Source organism: Helobdella robusta, assembly GCF_000326865.2.
Source record: "Helobdella robusta unplaced genomic scaffold HELROscaffold_33, whole genome shotgun sequence".
Taxonomy (NCBI): Eukaryota; Metazoa; Annelida; class Clitellata; order Rhynchobdellida; family Glossiphoniidae; genus Helobdella; species Helobdella robusta.
This window is the reverse complement of record NW_008704623.1, coordinates 1,967,058-1,986,641: the sequence shown is the minus strand read 5'-3', so window position 1 is coordinate 1,986,641 and position 19,584 is coordinate 1,967,058. Positions and strand designations below refer to the sequence as shown.

General features: G+C 32.3%; 2 protein-coding genes across 2 annotated transcripts; both read right to left on the bottom strand.

Moving 5' to 3' along the window:
• Positions 1–4: 4 nt before the first annotated feature.
• On the bottom strand, positions 5–2,569 carry HELRODRAFT_100939 (hypothetical protein; the record flags this gene model as incomplete). Its single annotated transcript, XM_009022887.1, has 6 exons — positions 5–124; positions 174–1,413; positions 1,552–1,644; positions 1,874–2,041; positions 2,292–2,407; positions 2,497–2,569. The coding sequence occupies 5 exons, from the start codon at positions 2,564–2,566 to the stop codon at positions 1,291–1,293; spliced, it is 570 nt and encodes a 189-aa protein (XP_009021135.1). The 3' UTR covers positions 5–124; positions 174–1,290.
• Positions 2,570–9,349: 6,780 nt separating this feature from the next.
• Positions 9,350–12,664, bottom strand: HELRODRAFT_175466 (hypothetical protein; the record flags this gene model as incomplete). Its single annotated transcript, XM_009022886.1, has 4 exons — positions 9,350–9,442; positions 9,801–9,872; positions 10,098–10,226; positions 10,379–12,664. The coding sequence occupies 4 exons, from the start codon at positions 12,662–12,664 to the stop codon at positions 9,350–9,352; spliced, it is 2,580 nt and encodes an 859-aa protein (XP_009021134.1).
• Positions 12,665–19,584: the final 6,920 nt, after the last annotated feature.

Sequence of the window (19,584 nt, the reverse complement as noted above, 5' to 3'; positions counted from 1 at the left end):
AATGAATTTTGATGTTAAAATGCATATTAAAACGTCAAGATTATTTAAAGAAAACAGAATCTAAACCTCACAAGTATAAAATAAAAAAAAGTACACACACGCAGACAATATATATAACTAAAATATTATATATATAACTTTATACATATATATATATATATATATATATATATATATATATATATATATATATATGTATAACTAAAATCATGTGATAAATTTAAATTCCTGCAATTAATAACAAAAGTATTTACATTCATTAGTTGACAAAAATAAACATTGCCAGTAAGTTTTGAAAATTATTAAAATAATATTGAAATAATAATTTAGATAACTAATATAATAATAATGAACAGAAATAATATGAACTGATGTAACAGCATCCCAATGTAAATAAACTACGCATTTGAATTCTGAAGTAAAACAAATTAAATATATTAATTTTTTGTATCCTTAATAATATTAATTACGAAATAATAAGGACAAATAAATGTAGAATATAAAAATACAGCCATTAACTGATCGAGAAAGAGTTTGACGTCGTCCCCTGCTATATATAAAAACGAAGTTTAATAAAAATAACATCATCATAATCATAATTTAATAAAATTATCATTATTATCATCATCATTGCTAATAATTATAATTATATATAATAATAATTATTATTATGATTAGCATTGGTTAAGTTCGTAATGTCAAATAGAAAGTTTAAAAAACAGTCTAAGCGATTAAAATTAGTTTGGCGATTTCATCACAACTTTCATCATCACCATTATTATCACCATTACCAACAACATCATTATCATCACCAACAATTTTTGGTCCTGAGAAGCATCATTTAAATCAAAAGATAAACTACAAAACTACAGACATATCCTTCTAATATTCGAACACTTTATAAATAATTTATTAATATTTCCTCAATTTTTTGGCTAATTTGTTACACGAGCGTACAGACAGGCAGACAGACAGACAGACATACAGACAGACACACACACACACACACATATTTTGACGTTAAACAATAAATCGGCAATAATAAATAATGAAAAAAAGGGCAAATGAGAATTAGGAGAAGCGTATAAAATGCAAATCTGAAGCGATAAGGACACACTTACTGTTATTATTCACAGTGATCACCTTCACGCCATTATAGCACGATCGTAACCAGCGACATCAACGACAAAATTATTACCACGCGCGTCTTTATCGACACCATCTTCATCATCATCATCGTCACAGCCATCCTCATCGTCATCATCATCATCAACCCCAACCCCATCCCAATCAAGACTTCAAATCCGGTTTTCCGTGAACCCTGAATCTATAGAGGCAAGTGTAGTTGTCGTTGCCATGATTACTATACACTCTCAACTCCACAAATAGGTAGGAGGAGCTGTGATGTTCAACCTATCACAGAATGGGAAAGATTAATCGGGTCAAGATCATGAATATTTAGTAAATCGTGAATATTTAATAAGTTGTGAATATTTAATAGGTGGTGAATGTTTTATAATTATTTTGTAGAAACACGATAAGAATGCGCACAGGTATGTCGAAGTATTGCAATGGAAGGCCATCTTTATTGTAGGTAAAGTTACCAAGAATTGTCCCCTCAACATCCTGAGAGTCCGACAGGCCCTGTGCGGTAATTAGCGAGTTAGCATTAGCGAGAAGCTAGCAACACAAAATCACATTCATCACCATCACCCTTCTCTCATTACATTCAAAGAACTTAATTGAGCATCATCATTCTTGACGCCATCATCAAAAGTTTCATTTCATTTCATCATCATTCTTCACGCAAATTACACACACACACACACGCACACACAAACAAACACACAAACAAACACACACAGCTTCTAACCACAACAGCAAATTCCTTGGGAGCACTTTCAATGCCACCGAACGTGGTGATGATCTTGCTGACGTGCTCGATGGAGACCGTGGTTACGTGGATCCTCGTTGCTAGCTGGACGACCAGGTAGCCAACTGAACCCGAGAAAGGCCAACACTGGCCTGGTAAGTTGCCAGGCTGCGTGTGTAATAATTTATATCAGTTTATTAGGTATTAATTATAATATCCTAATTAAGTAACTTTAGTTAACTAGGTACTAATTATAATATGCTAATTAAGTAACTTTAATATTTTATTTCATTAAAACACAATTAAAATAAACATAAAAACATTGGTAAAATTTCTTAAAAGATCACATAAACAGTTACACGCCTAATAAATATTCATGATCAGTCAATTAATATTCAAGAAAGTATTATAAGTTTACTTGAATGACAGTTCTTGGGGAATTCGTGGCGTACCATAGGGGAATTCCGAAGACGCTAACCTGAGACATGCCCTTTTTATAGGTCTTAGAACAACGTGTGCCTATTATGCTGCCACCTGATTGGTCGGTTATTAAGACATCAACGTTTTAATTAACCAATCAACCAGCCAGCCAACCAACCAATCAGTCAATCAACCAAACCAACCAGCTGATTCCAGAGCATAATCAGCCATCCCCGTCTTGTCAGCGTCATATCGTGAGATGGACTCATTCATAATTTTCAGCACTTCCTGGTATAATAAGAGCAACAATCATAATAATTACCGTAATTATCCATATATATAATAATAATTATCATTGAATAAAAAATTTATCATAGTTCCCCACTAACATCTTTCGTGACGAACGCATCTGATGCGACAGTATGTTCTTGACTGACGGACGATAACTTATCTGAATTTATTATGAAATTTATATAAAAATTATGATAAGAAATTATCGTTATAACAATGGATCATAATAAAATTTATAATAATAATAATAATAATAGCACGATGACGCAGCAAAGTCAGCAATGGACTGGAGCAGCACCAACCATTAAAGATCATTTTTATCTTCTCTTCGATCAAGTATTGAAACTTTGTGGACATCTCGTTTGAGATCAGAATTAACTTTTCATCAACGTCATTCTTGCTGACGTAATTGTTACTGGACAGCCACGTCATCAGGGCGTTGTTGAATGTTGATGACGTCATTTTTTCATGCCGCAGTTTCCCGCTCTTGTCTTTGTCAACGCTGAATAACTAGAATGATTGAGCAAATGTAAAGGAATGAATGGAGGAGAGTGAATGTTTGAATGAATGAATGAATGAACGAATGAATGAATGAATGTGAATGAATGAATGTGAATGAATGAATGTGAATGAATGAATAAAAAATATCAATAGCAGTAGTAACAGTAGCAGTATATATAATGACACACAAATAAAAGATAAAAGCAAAAAAAAACACATACACACACAAACCTCATTAAAATATGCATCCAACTTAACTCTCACAATGTCCTCAATCTCTCCCCTGCTCAATTTCTCACCAACTTCACTATCACTAATTTCGTTGGACCCCCTCTCAATGGCTGACACCGATTGTGACACCTGATCAACGATGTGCTTCTGTAGCTCCATGATTAGTGAAACTTTGAGTGATGTTAGGGAATCTTGTAATTTTGCATCGATTTGTTTCAAGTTTTCTTTGTGCAACTTTTCTATGCTATCCCGATCTGATTGATCGTCTTTGGATTTTTTCGTGCTGACTAAGGCCACTAGATCACTTAGTTTGCTGTGCGTGGTGATGACGACGACGATGATGAAGATGATGATGATGATGAAGATGACGATGATGATGAAGATGATGACGATGATGAATATGATGACGATGATGAATATGACGACGACGATGAAGATGACGATGATGAATATGACGATGATGATGAAGATGACGACGATGATGAAGATGACGACGATGAAGATGATGACGATGTGAAAGATGATGTCGCAAGTTTAAGATGAAACTAAACATGAAAAACATACGTACGCCGTGTATTGTTCCTTCCAGAAATTAACATCATCCTTCAAGCTCTGCAAACCATTCAGAGAAAATATTATTTTATTTCTAAAATTTATTGAATGAATGAACGAATGCATGAATGGACGAACAAACGAACGAACAACCAACGAATGAACTAAACACTGGATCACATACAGACCCAAAAAACAAATCACTGAAAAGAGAGAGGGAATATGAAAACAAACAATTGATAAAATAAATGAACAAATGGATGAACAAATGAATGAGCAAATGAGTGAACAAATCTTTGAAAGAAACAAAAATTAACAACATACCAGGATCAAACTGTCATGCTCATCATCTTCCATGATTAGCTAAAAAGTAACAAAAATAACAATAATTATTACTATAACAGAAATCATTATCAAGATCGCCACCACCATAATCATAACCTGATTGATTCTTTTATCAACGTTGTCGTTTAATTGTTTCAATCTCTCTTTCAACAATTTAGTAAATTGTTCCTCAACTCTCTTTGAAGAACTTTCAAACTTTACGTTCAAACTATCCGACAGGCCTTTGCATTGCTGTGTGCGTGTATGCGTACGTGTGTGCGTGTATGCGTACGTGTGTGTGTGTGTGTGTGTGTGGTGTGTTTCTACGTGTGTACGTGAAAGAATGAATCAGTGGTAGGTGGATGAATGTGAATATTTCAACAAGATGAAACCTTACAGACAGAAAGAGTAACTCTGAAGCGAATTGATAAAGTAAGTTATTCATTCATTCACCTCCATATTCATTCATCAATCCATCGAGCCATCCATCTAATAAACAAATAAATCGTTCATTCATTCATCCATTCATTTATCCATCAGTCAATCAATCCACTAACATTATCGACTAGTATCTTCCAGTTTTTATTAATGAAGGCATCAACGTAAGACCTCAACTCGGTGAGATCCCTCTTGCTGGCCAGCAAAGTCAAGTCGGGCGATGATGATGATGATTGTGGAGATGGTGTTGATGATGATTGCGGCGGGGGTAATGGTTGAGACGGTGGTGGTGGTGATGAAGAAGAAGAAGACGATGAAAGCAAAGATAGCAGTGAAGATTTCATTTCATCAAACTTCTCACACGCATATAGCAGGAGCAAATTCGGGTAGCCTGCGACTGGCTGTCGTTTGAAATAGTGGGCGGAGTTAAATTAATTTGATTGACATGCCGGCAATAATTATTTAAATTTAGTCTCAAATTATTACTCATGCATATTACAAAGATGTATAACCTTAACCATACCTTGGCGTAATCTTTCAACTGAATATAATAACTGTCAATCAAATCATAAGCCCTCTCGTGATTGGGCGGTCCACACAAGTAGAAATACATCCCACCTATCAAAATTAAGTGAGTCGTGGCATGAATATTGATGAGTTAGAATGATACGGTAATGTTTAGTAGAAGCAGCTGTAGTACCACAATGGCAGCAGCTGCAATGATAGTAGTAGTAGTAGTAGCAGCAGCAGTAAGTGACAGCAGCAGTGTATTAGTAATGTCACCCCAAGCTACTAACCAATAAGAAGTAGAGAGATGATGATGAAAAGAGAGAGAGTACAATACTGACACGAATGCTGCTGCTTCTGAGCTGATGATCCTGTCGGTCTAATTATTCTATAGGATCTGTAAAGATGATGATAAATAATAATATAATAATAATATAAATGATATGGATAACGATAATGATGATAAGCCAGACGATGATGATAATGACGCAAGAGTTACAATCATCATCACCACCACCATCATCATCATTACTATCCTCATCACCATCGTCATCATCATCACCATCATCATGGTTACAGACCGAGACAAGACAGCGTCATCCATAGAAGTAGTTGTCCTCCCGGCCAGACCACAGATATGAAGCAGTGCATTCTTCAACACGTAAATTACTCCACCTATATTATTGTGTATGCGTCTGTTTGTGTGTGTGTGCCTGTGAGTGTGTGTGCGTGCGCGCGTGTGAACGTGTGACACTAATGTTAGAACGAGTTGACGGATGGTCACATTATTGTTGGTGCATAAATACATGTATAGTGTATGGGAAACAGCTAAATGAATGAATGAATGAAAGAATGAATGAATGAACGAATTGAATGAAAGAAATGCGTAAATGAAGACACAAACACACACACAAACAAATTCACACACTCACACACAGACAGACAGACAGACAACCGACCGATGGTACCAGCAAGAGAGTACAAGAAACATTTCAGGCCACTTTTGACGTCACCATCCTCTCTTTTTCTCGTCACTCTTCCACTTCCGCCATCAGGAAATAATACATTCCTCCTCATCCTACAACTACCACCACCATCATTACCATAACCACCGATAACGTTACTATTATCATCACCATCATCAGCGACTCTCATCGCATCATCCCTCATGGGGTTTTCAATGTATGGTTGGTGTCGTTTTGGAGTTCTTTGGTTGTCATTATTATTACTATTCGATGATGATGATGATGATAGTCTGGGGAGTAGGTGGGTGGAAGGGTAAGTGAGGATGGACCACAAGAGAGTACACACTGCGGCTGATGATGATTGAATTTTAAAAGTTAAATTAAATTTTCACAATTTTAAAAGGTTAATTAGTATTAAAAGCTATATAGGTATACAAATGAAAAATTAAATTAATAATATTTAGTTGTAATTTACCGGGACATTAAAATTCTTTCACATTATATCATTCACTCATTCATTCACACATTCATTCATTTATTCACTCATTTATTCATTCACCATAATGCCATCAAGATATCAATGCAAAATAAATATAATTATAATTATTTTTATCAATAGTATTAATGTTAATGTAACGAATTAGATATAAGAATAGCACTCACTTATAATTCTCACTATCACATTTCTCTTCTTCCTCTTATCATTATCTCTATAGTTTTCTGAATTTGTGGGTGAATAAAAGAATGGACGAATACACATTCGTTCGTTCCTTCATTCATTCGTTTATTTATTCGTTCATTCATTCATCTATCATCAATTAATCAATCAATCCATCTATTCATTCATCCATTAATAACTCCTCTAGCAACTCCCCCATTTGGTTATTTGTTTAATTTGTCCACTCTCTCACACACACAGCAAAAGAGCAGACCTTGCATCAAAGTCTTCCTCATCAGCATGGTAGTAGGCACCATCGGTGAGCAACTCTTACTGACCATTGTCTCTGAACCCACCAGCCCTGATTGTCTAGATTTTGTAACCTTGACCTTAGACTGACCTAAATAACCTTGACCAACATAATCTTCTCTGATTGGCTGATTAAAGTGCTGCTGTTGTTGCAAGGTGGTTTCCATGGGAACGAGCTTGTCGAGAACATCTGCTTTGTTGTTGTTGACGTTGTGGGACTGGAGTGATGATGATGATGGTGATGACTCTTGCGAGTACGTTGTACTAAATGTGCTGCTCCTAAGATAGTATCCTGATATAGCTGTGTTAGTGGGTGAGTGACTTGGATTAGTGTATTGCATCAAATCCTCCTTCTGCCATTGTCGTCGTCGTCATCATCATTCTCTTTCACCACCATCTACATCATCATTACCACCACCTACAATTTCATCATCATCACCAACTTGATCCAGCACTGTCAGTTGAAACAGTGGAAAATTTAGACGGAGTCGACATAGCATGCACATCCCTGGTCCTGAGGGATGGCCGACTCATATTAGGTATGATGTAGGACTCGTCATATCGACTGTTATAACTGGCACTAAAATTAGTGGAATGTTTAATTAGAATTGAAAAACAATATAGATTCAATTTCAACTAAATTTTCATGTACCTGTTTGCATATGTGTAGTCTGTTTTTGGGGACCTGATCAAAGATTATGAATAGTTAGTGATGTAAAAGATCATAAATAGTTAGTGAAGTAGATTGTGAACCGTTGTTGATGTTATAGTACAAAAGATCATAAAACAGCATCTACTGCTAGCCAAAGATTATGAAATTTTTGAAAAAAGAGATTGAAAATATTAGCATTAAATTACTAAAGATAATATATGTTAAGAAAAATTTTAGAACATACCAGAAATACATTAACAAAGAAATTGCAAAAAAGCAAAGCATGAAAAACATGGTACCTAATTTGGATTTTTGAAATTTTCAAAATAATATTAAAACATTTTTAAAATTTTATTTATAAAACCATTAAAAATTACATCATTAAAGGCAGTTAGCTTACATAACTAAAAACACATTTTAAAAAATCTCTCTCCATACACACACACATGCACACACACACACACACACACACATGAAACCATGAAATTACACTCAAATAAATGAAAAAGCCAGTGAGTTAATTAATTATGAAAGTGTAATTTTAACTAAAACACCTTTCCCACTCATCTTCAACGTACTCATAATTTGAAGTCAGATTGTTGTTAGGTGCCAGGGACGTGCTGCTGCCTCGAGTTGTCACATGTCTTTACATTACAAATTAATTTAAATTTTTTTTACTACAAATTTATTTTTTAATTTAATTTTCAAGTCATCAGAACCAATCCAAACAAAGCCTCAAGCCCCCAACTAACAAAAAATCACTAAGATTTTTATCTGAGCCCTAATTGGACAGCAGTCAATATTAGACAAGTCGCTAATTTCAATCAATTTCAATAACTATAAAATCGATCAAACGAGCGATAATACAAATACAAAGTTTCACAATTGACGGAAAAAAATTTACTAACTCCCCGGACGATGTTTTGCCGTTTTTTTCGATCGAGCGAACATTTGAGAAAGTTTTCGTGACAAAATTTAAATTTTCACCATCAATCCGCTTCGACGATTTTCGCCTCTCCATTTTAACTCAAAATCCAAATTTTTGAACTTAAGAATGAAATAGAATAGAATTTCCCAGAGTGCTGATATTTAGCAATTCTACGCTAAGGCCAGAATTGTGTTTATTTTTACAAAAAGCCAAATTTAAATAATTTGTATTATTAAAAATTTATAACTTCAATAAATGAGTCATATAAAGATAGGTTCAACCCGTTATCATATTCTGTTAACAAAATTTAAACAATAGTTAAACTTTATTCGGCGACTTTTTTCTATTAAAAATGTATTTTCAACAAAATATCGAAATAGTTTAAAAATCGATTAAAAATTTACGATCATAACTTCGTACGACAATTAAACACGCTATCATATTCTGATAACAAATCCTAAAGTTTCGTTCAACTTATTTTGTGACATTTTCTTCTAATAAAAGTTGTTTTCCCAGACTAAAAAGGTACATAAATAATTAGCGTGTTTAATTACAACAAACCCAGAGCAATTTCCTTCGGTCTAAGTGTTTGGTAGCTAAGTTGTGTACCTCGCACGCTGCATTAGCTTCATCAAAAATTTGAACACGAGTTGAACCCGCGTCGTGAAAACCTCGAGAAATTCTTGTTCTACACAAAAATCTACCAAATCGTTTCATTTTCAACTCTTTCGACGATTAAATAAACTTTTTCTCTCTCCGAACCGACCAACGTTCGGAATGAATTAGGATTTCTCTGTCAGAATTTTATATTCCAAATTAAAAAATAAAACTGTAAAAAAATCAATTTAAAAAAAAATAAAGAGAGTTTAACATTCATTCTACAAAGTTTAAGTTACAAAACAAATTCAGGTTCGTCGTAGAAAACATAAATATTACAAATAAATGAACGAGAAAATAAATGTGAAAAAATTAGACTGCACTGAGACGCAAGTAGTCCGCAAGTATGTGTACCTATCTTCTCGGGTAAACCATGCAAATAACGTCTCCTACAACCTTGACTAAAATTAGAAATATCTGTAGAGAAAATGAATGACCTAAACTTTTGAATTGGACGATGATTTTCTGTGGAAATATTTTTTAGTGGCGATGACCTTCTTGATGTATGCCTCGATGTATGTCTCAATCTTGTTCTTGTTGTAGCTCAGCTTGTTTGTGTGGCATATCTGCGTCGTTTCAATGTTTTAAGGTTAAGCACAAGGACACTCAAAGCACACGACATGCATACGAGTCTGCATCATGCATCACAATACATGCACTGGGCGTAAGATAATCTTCTAATTTGAAGCAGGCAGCATTTGAAAAAAGTCGATGCAAAACGTCAAAGCGAGAAACACGGCAGTTCTACCGTCTGAACCACTCATACTAAAGCACAATTCATTAAAAATGACCTTTGGGACAGCCTTCCTCAATATGTCTTTGTATTCACTCTTGCTTATTTTACCCTTCATGTAGGCTGGTCTCAAGAGATTTTTTATGTAGGAAACTATCTCAGCCTGTAACTCTTTTCTATTGGAGGCCTGAAATTAAAATTAACATAATTTATTCAGAGATATAAGTATCAGAATTTGTTTACCAAGCTTTCAATAGTATGTGTTCAAAAATTCAAAACAGGAGATGACGAAATTCATGAAAAATCAGTTAATGAAATAGAAAAATCGAAATAATTTACGTTTATTCTTTCATCGGGTTTGCTCTTACCACTATCTTTGTCAGCATGCAGGTTGTCTATGATCTTCGGCGGAAATGAAATCTTACAAGAAGCTGAGTTGTTGCCATGATGATTGAAAGATGGTGGTGAAAATGAGAGAGAGTCATTGCTCGTTGGTGACATCGCATTCACGTCAAATGGCGACGACGAAGACAATTTTTTATTTATAACTTTTGGAATTTCCAGACGCGATCTACACCCATCTCCACTGGCTGACACATTTAACAAGGAATGTGATTGGTTCATTAATGAGGTCAGATTGAAAAGATTCAATGGCTGAAGAATTGGATTGGCGGGGCAAGTTAAACTCGTCAACGATGAGAGCAAGCTGATTGGCTGGTTGAGAATGTTAAGAGATGGAGAAGGAAGCTGCAGTGATTGGTTCTTGTCAATCAGCTGTCTAAAAATATCCACGCCCTGATTGGTTGAGAGGTTTTGTAGCAGTAGTTTTGTTATGTCATTCATGCTAGATGTATTTGACGACAGATTATTGTTATTATTACCGTTAACTGCATTATTAGCACCCCTACCCCCGCCACCACCATCATCATCAACGATATCATCATCAATATTTGGATTGGGAAGTGGTGATTTGGGGGTAAAAATTGGCGAACCCAGGGGCGAGGGTGGTTGAGATGATGGCGAATACACTTCCTCTTCCTCATCTTCCTGTTCTCCCTTGCTATTATTATTATTGTTGTTGTCGGCATTTTCATCATCAGCATCTCTATCGTAGTAATCACACCTCTCGGGATCGTACACCTCAGAGTCATCATTATCATTATCGCCATCACCAACACCATCATCATCACCACCACCACCATCATCATCATTATCTCCAACACCATCCTCATCGTTATCATCATTGTCATTAGCGGTGACATTAACATATGCGTAGTTAATCACATCATCATTCTTATCATCATCATCATTCTTATCATCATCATCATTCTTATCATCGTCATCATCATTCTTATCATCGTCATCATTCTTATCATCACCACCATAATCATTATCATCAATCACGTTATTATTGTTATTATCTCCATCATGGTCACTGCAGAGTTTAACATCACTCAAACAATTATCATCTTCAATATTTTCACAGCTGAAAGGATCATAATCATTATTATCATCATTATTATCATTATTATCATTATCATTAACGGAGTTGTTTGTGTTAGTAGTAGCATTGAAAGGACTATCAATGAATGGTATATGGTCTAAATCAATTGTCGCATCATCATGTACGTTAGCTCTTTTTAATTTTTTATTTTGGTGTTCCATAATTATCGATTCTATGCATTCGTTGAATGACTGAGATCTATGATGAACATCATTACAGCTAACACTCTGGCTAAAATAACTTGCTGGGTTCTTCGGCCGATTATTAATACCATCATCCTCGTTTAATTTTCTTTTTTTGCAAACAATTTTATATTTAGACCTTTCATAATCAGTGGGTGAATGAAGAACATCGTTCAAATCTGACTGCATTTCGTTGTTTCTACTGCCACCGTTTAGAAGGTCCTCGGGACTTAGGGATTTGCTTTTTTCAAAAATAGAATTAGATAACAAATCTTTTTTTTTAACATCATACTTTTTTACATGCTCTTTAAATTTATTGAAAAGACCTTTTAAATCTTCATAATATTTATTTCTGTTTGAGATGTTTCTTTGATCATCATTATTATTTAAGTTATTATTACTATTTTCATTTAAACTATTATTATTATTATTATTATTATTATTATTATTATTATTGCAGAGTTTCTGATTGCTATCAAAGTTACAACTTTCATCATCAAACTTCCTTTTATTAGTGGCAGATCTACTAGCACAAAAATATTTGTTGAGATTTTCTAGAGAGAGATTTTTACTAGATTCTGAATTAAACTTTTCATCATTAAAAATAACATTTGTAGTAGTAGTAGTAGTATTAATACTGTCTTCATTGATGATATTACTATAGTATTTTTTATCAAAAATATTGCTACTATGTGGTTCACCAGTTGAGTTTGAATGAGGTGGGCTAGGCTTGAATTGCCTTTGACATGTTTCTGATTTTTCTAAATTATAATTATTATCAAAATTATGATTATGATTGTTATTATGATTATTATTATTATAGATGTCGTCTGACATTAAATTTTCATTTAAAATTTTCCCATCACTTTCTTCGTTGCATTGGTCATTAGTTGGAGGAGAAACTGGTTCGCATAGCAAACCTGACACAGATAATTCCATCTTCTTTGGAAATTAGTGAAAAGCGGAAAAATTGGGGTGGTTCGTTGTCGTTTTCCTCTTTAAAATTTAAAAATTGAAAGCAAAACTCATTTGATCATAATTTTGTTTGAAGAAAGAAATTTTTTTAAGAAATTAAAAAATGAACATATAATTAAAATAAAATAGTAAAATTAATAAACAAACATTGCCGGTCCTTTCAAAACATTCTTTTCATGAAAAAAAATTAAAATCTTTAATTTGAAAGTTTAAAAAAAGATAAAAAATTATATTTTAATAAATTTAATGAAGACCAAGAAATGCATCCGAAACAACTGTTTATAAAATAAAAACGAGCGACGAATTTAGCACGATGTTGGTGCGGGCTTAATAATGAAATTGCTTGGGTTTTATTCTAGTTATGTGGTTTTAACCATATAATTAGAATAAATATAACGGCCTTCGCTCATTTTTGACGGTCGAACAAGGAGCTTACAACCGGAGGAAAATTGGAGGCTGATTTTTTATCGCCCAAGTCCAAAGTTACGATCGTATATTTACTAATTTCGGAATATTGCTTTTATTTAAAATTTCAAAATGTTTTAAAAGGTGATACTAGATGCTGTTTTAGGATAGATATTGCTGTATGACGGTTAAGTATCTTTTTGCATTTTAAATAAAAAAAATTTTTTGTGAACCACCAACAACACTTAATTAACTCATTAACTGTAACAACACTGAACGACGACTAATTAGTAATTAAATTACTAAATTCTAATAATTAAACTAAAACTAATCTCTACTGATTCTAATTACTAATTGAAATAAATAACAGATAACACTAACGAACATTAACAGATTAGACTACTAGAAACTACCAACCACTACACTACTACATATTACTACTACACTAACGAGTAACAGCACTTGTTCCTAAGATCCTAAATTCTATTGCTTGATTGGTTTTAAAATTTTTATTTACAATGCTTAGGTCTGGGAATAAAAAATATACTAAATTAAATAAATATATTAAACAACTTATCAATCAATTTTATAAAATAAACAATTTTGTAATTTGTTCAATTCAAGCTTCAAACTTCCCAAGCTAACTTGCAATTTAATTAAAATTTATTAATTATGAGTGATTCAAACTAAATTTTTTTTCATTTAATGTTTTACAAAATATTCCTCATTCTTAAATTGTAGTACATGTTGTTATTAAATTTATTAAAGATAATGTGTGATTCCAGTGATTCATCAATCCATGACTTGTTAGATCATGATCATTCAGTTTTAAAGAATCCTTGTCACCATAACCAATGAGGTTTGTAAAAATTGTACTTTTAATAATTAAAATTTATTATATTTTATGCACTTAGAATGTTGTGGTATTAATTATTATCATTAATTTATTAAATGCTGTGCATACCTATGGCAAGTAAATAAAATAATTAAGCATAGAAATAGCCACAATCAAATTAATTTATATAGGCACGAGTATAATTTGGATAATAATAATTAAAAATATCGGCATCATTGAAAATGGATAAAGTCAAAAATAAAAAAATAAATCATAAATTGCTAAAAATAATAGTTCCAGTAAGATTTTGCCTTACACCTACATCTTTTTTTCATTCTTATATTATAATAAATGTTTGTTATCAAATATATCAAGGATTGATTTCTCAATCCATGACTAGATTGAATGTCATGATCCTGCAGTTCCAGAGGATCCCCATCACCATTAGTCAATAAGGTTTGTAGAAATCACCCCAGGCATACCATCAATGTTTTTTAGCCACCTTTTAATGTAGTGTTAATAAAATGACATTGAGAATAGTTATTTAAAACAATCTTATTAAAATTATTGAACAGGTATGACAAGATTACTTTCTTAATGTCCTAGTGTGAGGAAGATGTAAGCCATTTGTCCAAAGATAATCATATGCCTTATGCCCATACAAATGCAGTGTCAATGCGAATGAGTTTTGATCAGAGTCGTATGTTCTAATTTTTTTAAACTTTTCCAGAAATTTTTCTGTTAATTTATTTGTTACATTAAATACTTGATGTGTATTTCATATAAAAACTTGATTATGCCAATTTAGTTAACTTGTTAAGCATTAATATAAAATTGACTCTACTTGTAATGGTGATTGGTATGATGATGATGATCCCAGTCCTAAGCAGGGTTTATTATTCACAATGTCATTATGCCCTTTCTAAGTTTTAATAAAATACATGGATAATATTGTTGAATGCATTTTATTTTTTTTGTATAGATAAGAATGTTGCAATGTACAATAAAGATGTGAATTGCTTCCTTGTGTAACTGATGACATATAAATATAACTAACTTGAAAACATGGGAATGCTTTCTTCAGCATTACCTTCCTTACTCCATCATAACCCTTATAATCTTTATTACAGAAATGGTCACTGCATATTCTTGCATTTTTTGATGGAAGCCATTTGAAATCATTTATTTCCTGTCTGATGCTCTTAATCCAATCGTTTTGCATTTTTACATTTTGAGGAAATCTGAAATTTTATAAACTGTTACAGAAACTTGTGCATTTCTTAAGTATTGCTTTTATTGATAATAAAATGATAATCCATGATAGCATTATAAATTATAATAGTCTATAAAATAAAATATATGTAATTGTAAAACAAAATAGTTCTATTCAATGAGTATAGGGATATTGTTACATTTATTTTAGTGTGAAGTTAATTTGAAAATAAACCTGTGAAAAGATGCATCAGAAATTTTCTCATTTCTATTTATTATTAATGCAAATTTTTAATGCAACAGGTAGGCAGGTTTGTGTATAGCTACGAAAATGAAAATTTACTTAAAAACTAAATTATTGTATCTGACACGAAAATTAGTACAGAAACAAAAACGAAAGAATAAATGACAATATAAAAATTTAAACATTGATCGAAAGAGTTTATTCTAATTATATGGTATGGGCAATTTGTTGCGAAATCGTTGGAGGAAATGGTGTCAACAGTAGTTATTTTACTGCATGGTAGTTAATCAGCCGGTATAAAGGTTTTATTCAATTCCTATCAAATAAATTTGACAAAATATCATACACGATCGTTTATTTACTAATTTCGGAATATTGCTTTTATTTAAAATGTTTTGAAAGGTGATATACTAGATGCTGTTTTAGGATAGATATTGCTGTATGACGGTTTTTGCATTTTAAATTAAAAAATTTTTTGTGAACCACTCTTCTAACACTTGACTCGTTAACGATTAACTGTAACCGGTAAGGGTAACGTAACAACATTAACGACGACTAATAAGTAATTAAATTACTAAACTCTAATAATTAAGCTAAAATTAAACTACTAATTCTAATTACTAATTAATATAAATAACAGTTAACACTAACGAACATTAACAGAATAGACTACTAGAGACTACCAACCACTACACTACTACATACTACAACTACTACACTAACAGCACTTAAAATCCTAAATCCCATTGCTTGATTGGTTGTAAAATTTACAATGCTTAGGCCTGGGAATAATGAATATATTTTTTAAAATAACTAATATTCAATGATTTTTGCTAGTTATTCAATTATGTGGATAATTTCATATAATTAGAATAATTTGTCGTGCTTGGATTATTGGCTTACGAAATTGCATGGATTTTAACGAGCAAGCTATATGAAATATTTACTTGACTTAATATGCTTAAAACATTGTAGTAATTCTCTTTAATTTTATTAAATAAAATTATGGTTTTACTAAATAAAATTATGTATTATTAAATTATTGTTGTTAATTTGAATATAAAAATTATACTTTTGGTCCTGTGAAATCCGGGTGGTTTTTTACTGAAGTCGAAGGTTGGCTTAGTAGGATTGAACTAAAGTCACCCTTTTTTACACTATTCGATCATGTTAAAAATTTGTTTTCTCATGAAATAAACGACTTAAATAGATCAAAATTGTTATTTGAACAACTATCTTCAATGAATATTTTACATTCTGCTGGTGCTCATAGAAATTATGGTCGCTGAAATCATACGTTGGCTTACTGCAGTGACTTACTGGGTCTCATACAACAGTGTCATGGAGGTTTTCTTTACATATAATGCTTTAAATAAGTCAATATATTCATTTCACAATTATTTTTGTCAATATAAATAAAAAAATTGCTTTTGTCTGGTAAAATACAGTGGCCAAGTAAAGCCGTATGTCGGCTTAATCGGATTTTTTTTTTCATATATAAAATACTATGAGATCAATCAATCAATCAACCAATCAATCAACCAACCAACCATTCATTCAATCAACTAATCAACCACCCAATCAATGAACCATATTTGAAAACTATTTGCAAGGCTTGTTCAAACTCGAACAAACACTTAACTGTACAGATCTACAAACAATTTCGAGATTTTAGTAAAGAAAGAAAAACACAATAGTTGCTTTTATTAAATCAAGAAATATCCAAAAATGATATAATCAAATTAAAAAAACTAGAAACCAGTCAACATTTAATAAATAATTAAATAAATATAGACATTATTAAAAAGATTGTTCAAAAAGGTAAAATTTAAGGCGACGACGAGAATAAAATGTAGTTTGTTTTGTTGGTGTGGGGCTGTGAAGCGAAAACAAACACATCACAAAAAACTAGTAAAAAGTCGCAAGAATAGTAGTCACCTACCTACAATTAAATTACTCTCAGGGCCCTAGCTTACTTATAATCATTAACTCAACTCACCTACCTACAAATATGTTTTTCTATGTTTTTGGAATTTTACATGTTTTAGGTATTTTATTTTACATATTTCAGCGTTTTTATTTTACTTGAAACTTTTTAACTAATGTTAAGCCCTAGCCTACCTACGATTGTTCAACTCATCTCAATCCCTAACTTACCTACGAATTATATTAAGTCTGGTAAAGAAAATAGAAAGTTGAAGAAAAACATAACAACAACGACACCGAATGAATGGATGTTGTGTATGTGTGTGTTTTATTGATGTGTGTGTAAATGTGCGGGCGTGTACTCTCCAAAAACTTCTTCACTCACTACGGACGAACCTCCATTGCACCGACCATCATCTGACACGCAACGATGGAATGAATTTGACCGGATACTGAAAAACACTAAATTAAAAAAAATAATTCTTTAAAGTAAAAAACAAGCCATTGGAAAAAAAGGCAACTTATCTTATCTACCTACTTCTCTACTTCTCCATCACTTGCGAAATTCAGAGCGGATCTCAAAACCCATCTGTTTTCAAAATTCATTGAGGAGCGCTGTTGAACATCGCGGAAATAGCGCTTTATAAGCTAATTGATTGATTGATTGAATGATTGATTGATTGAGATGACAAATTCGAGTACTTTCAATGGTACGATGGGACAAGAACAATGGGACAAGAACAAATTTCTTTTAATATTATCTTCAAATTGTCATCGGAACGATCATCATGAGACCATCATGTGAAACGTGCTGACGCCCACCACAGCCCACCTCTCATCATTCTGTAAAAAGTTATTTTTATTAGCTTAGTAGTAAATCAAGGAACAAAGGAACGAACGAATAAATGATAAACTGAATGATTAAATAATTAGTTAAAAGAATGAATGAATGAACGAATAGAACGAATTAACGTCAATTAATGGAAGAATAATTTGAAAGTATGTGTGTCTGTGTCTCTTTATTTGTACATGTTTTTATTTGAGATTTTAGTAAGAAAAGAAAAACACAACAGTTGCTTTTATTTGACATCATCAAAAGATGAAAAGTGACGAAAAATTAAAATTTTTTAAATGTCAATTTTTTAAAAAGTTCAGATTTTAAACAAACAAATATAACAAAACATCGATCGATAAAAAATAATTATCTCGAAACATGAATATTTAGTAAGGACAGTTCACAGCATATCATAATGACTAAATCAACATACCAAACAGAAATTATTCATGCATGCATATATACAAAGTAAATCAGGAAATATCCAAAAATTATATAACCAAAATAAGAAACTAGAAACCAGTCAACATTTTACAAATAAATAGACATTATTAAAAAAATTGTTCAAAAATTGTAAAATTGTAGTTTGTTTTGTTGGTGTTGTGTGGTGCTAAGAAGCGAAAACAAAAACACCACAAAAAAATTATTAAAAAGTCGCAAGAATAGTAGTCAGTCACCTACCTACAATTAAATTACTCTCAGGGCCCTAGCTTACCTGTAATGATAACTCAACTCATTTATTTTACATATTTTAACGTTTTAATTTTACTTGAAGCTTTTTAATTTATTTTAATGTTAATATTTTACTTGGAGCTTTTTAACTAATGTTAAGCCCTAGCCTACCTACAGTTGTTCAACTCATCTCAATCCCTAACTTACCTATGAATTAAATTAAGTCCGGTAAAGAAAATAGAAAGTTGAAGAGAAACATAACAACAACGACACCGAATGAATGGATGTTGTGTATGTGTGTGCTGTATTTATGTCTGTACGTGTATGTAAATGTGCGCGCGCGTACCCTCCAGAAACTTCTTCACCCACTACGGACGAACCTCCATTGCACCGACCATCTGACACGCACCGAGGAAATGAATTTTACCGGATACTGAAAAACAAAATTGAAAGAAAAAGTTAATTTTTTAAAATAAATAACAAGCCATTGAAAAAAGTAAGAAGCAACTTATCTTACCATGAGATTACCATCATGAAACGTGCTGACTCCCACCACAACCCACCTCTGATCATTCTGTAGACAAATTTTTTTATTGGCTTAGTAGTAAATGAATGTTAAAACGAAAGAACATACGAATAAATGATTGAGCGAATGATTGAGTGAATGAATGAATGAATTAACCAATCTATGATTCAATGAATGAATAGAATGAGTCAATTAATGGATGAATAATTGAAAGATTGTGGAAAAAATG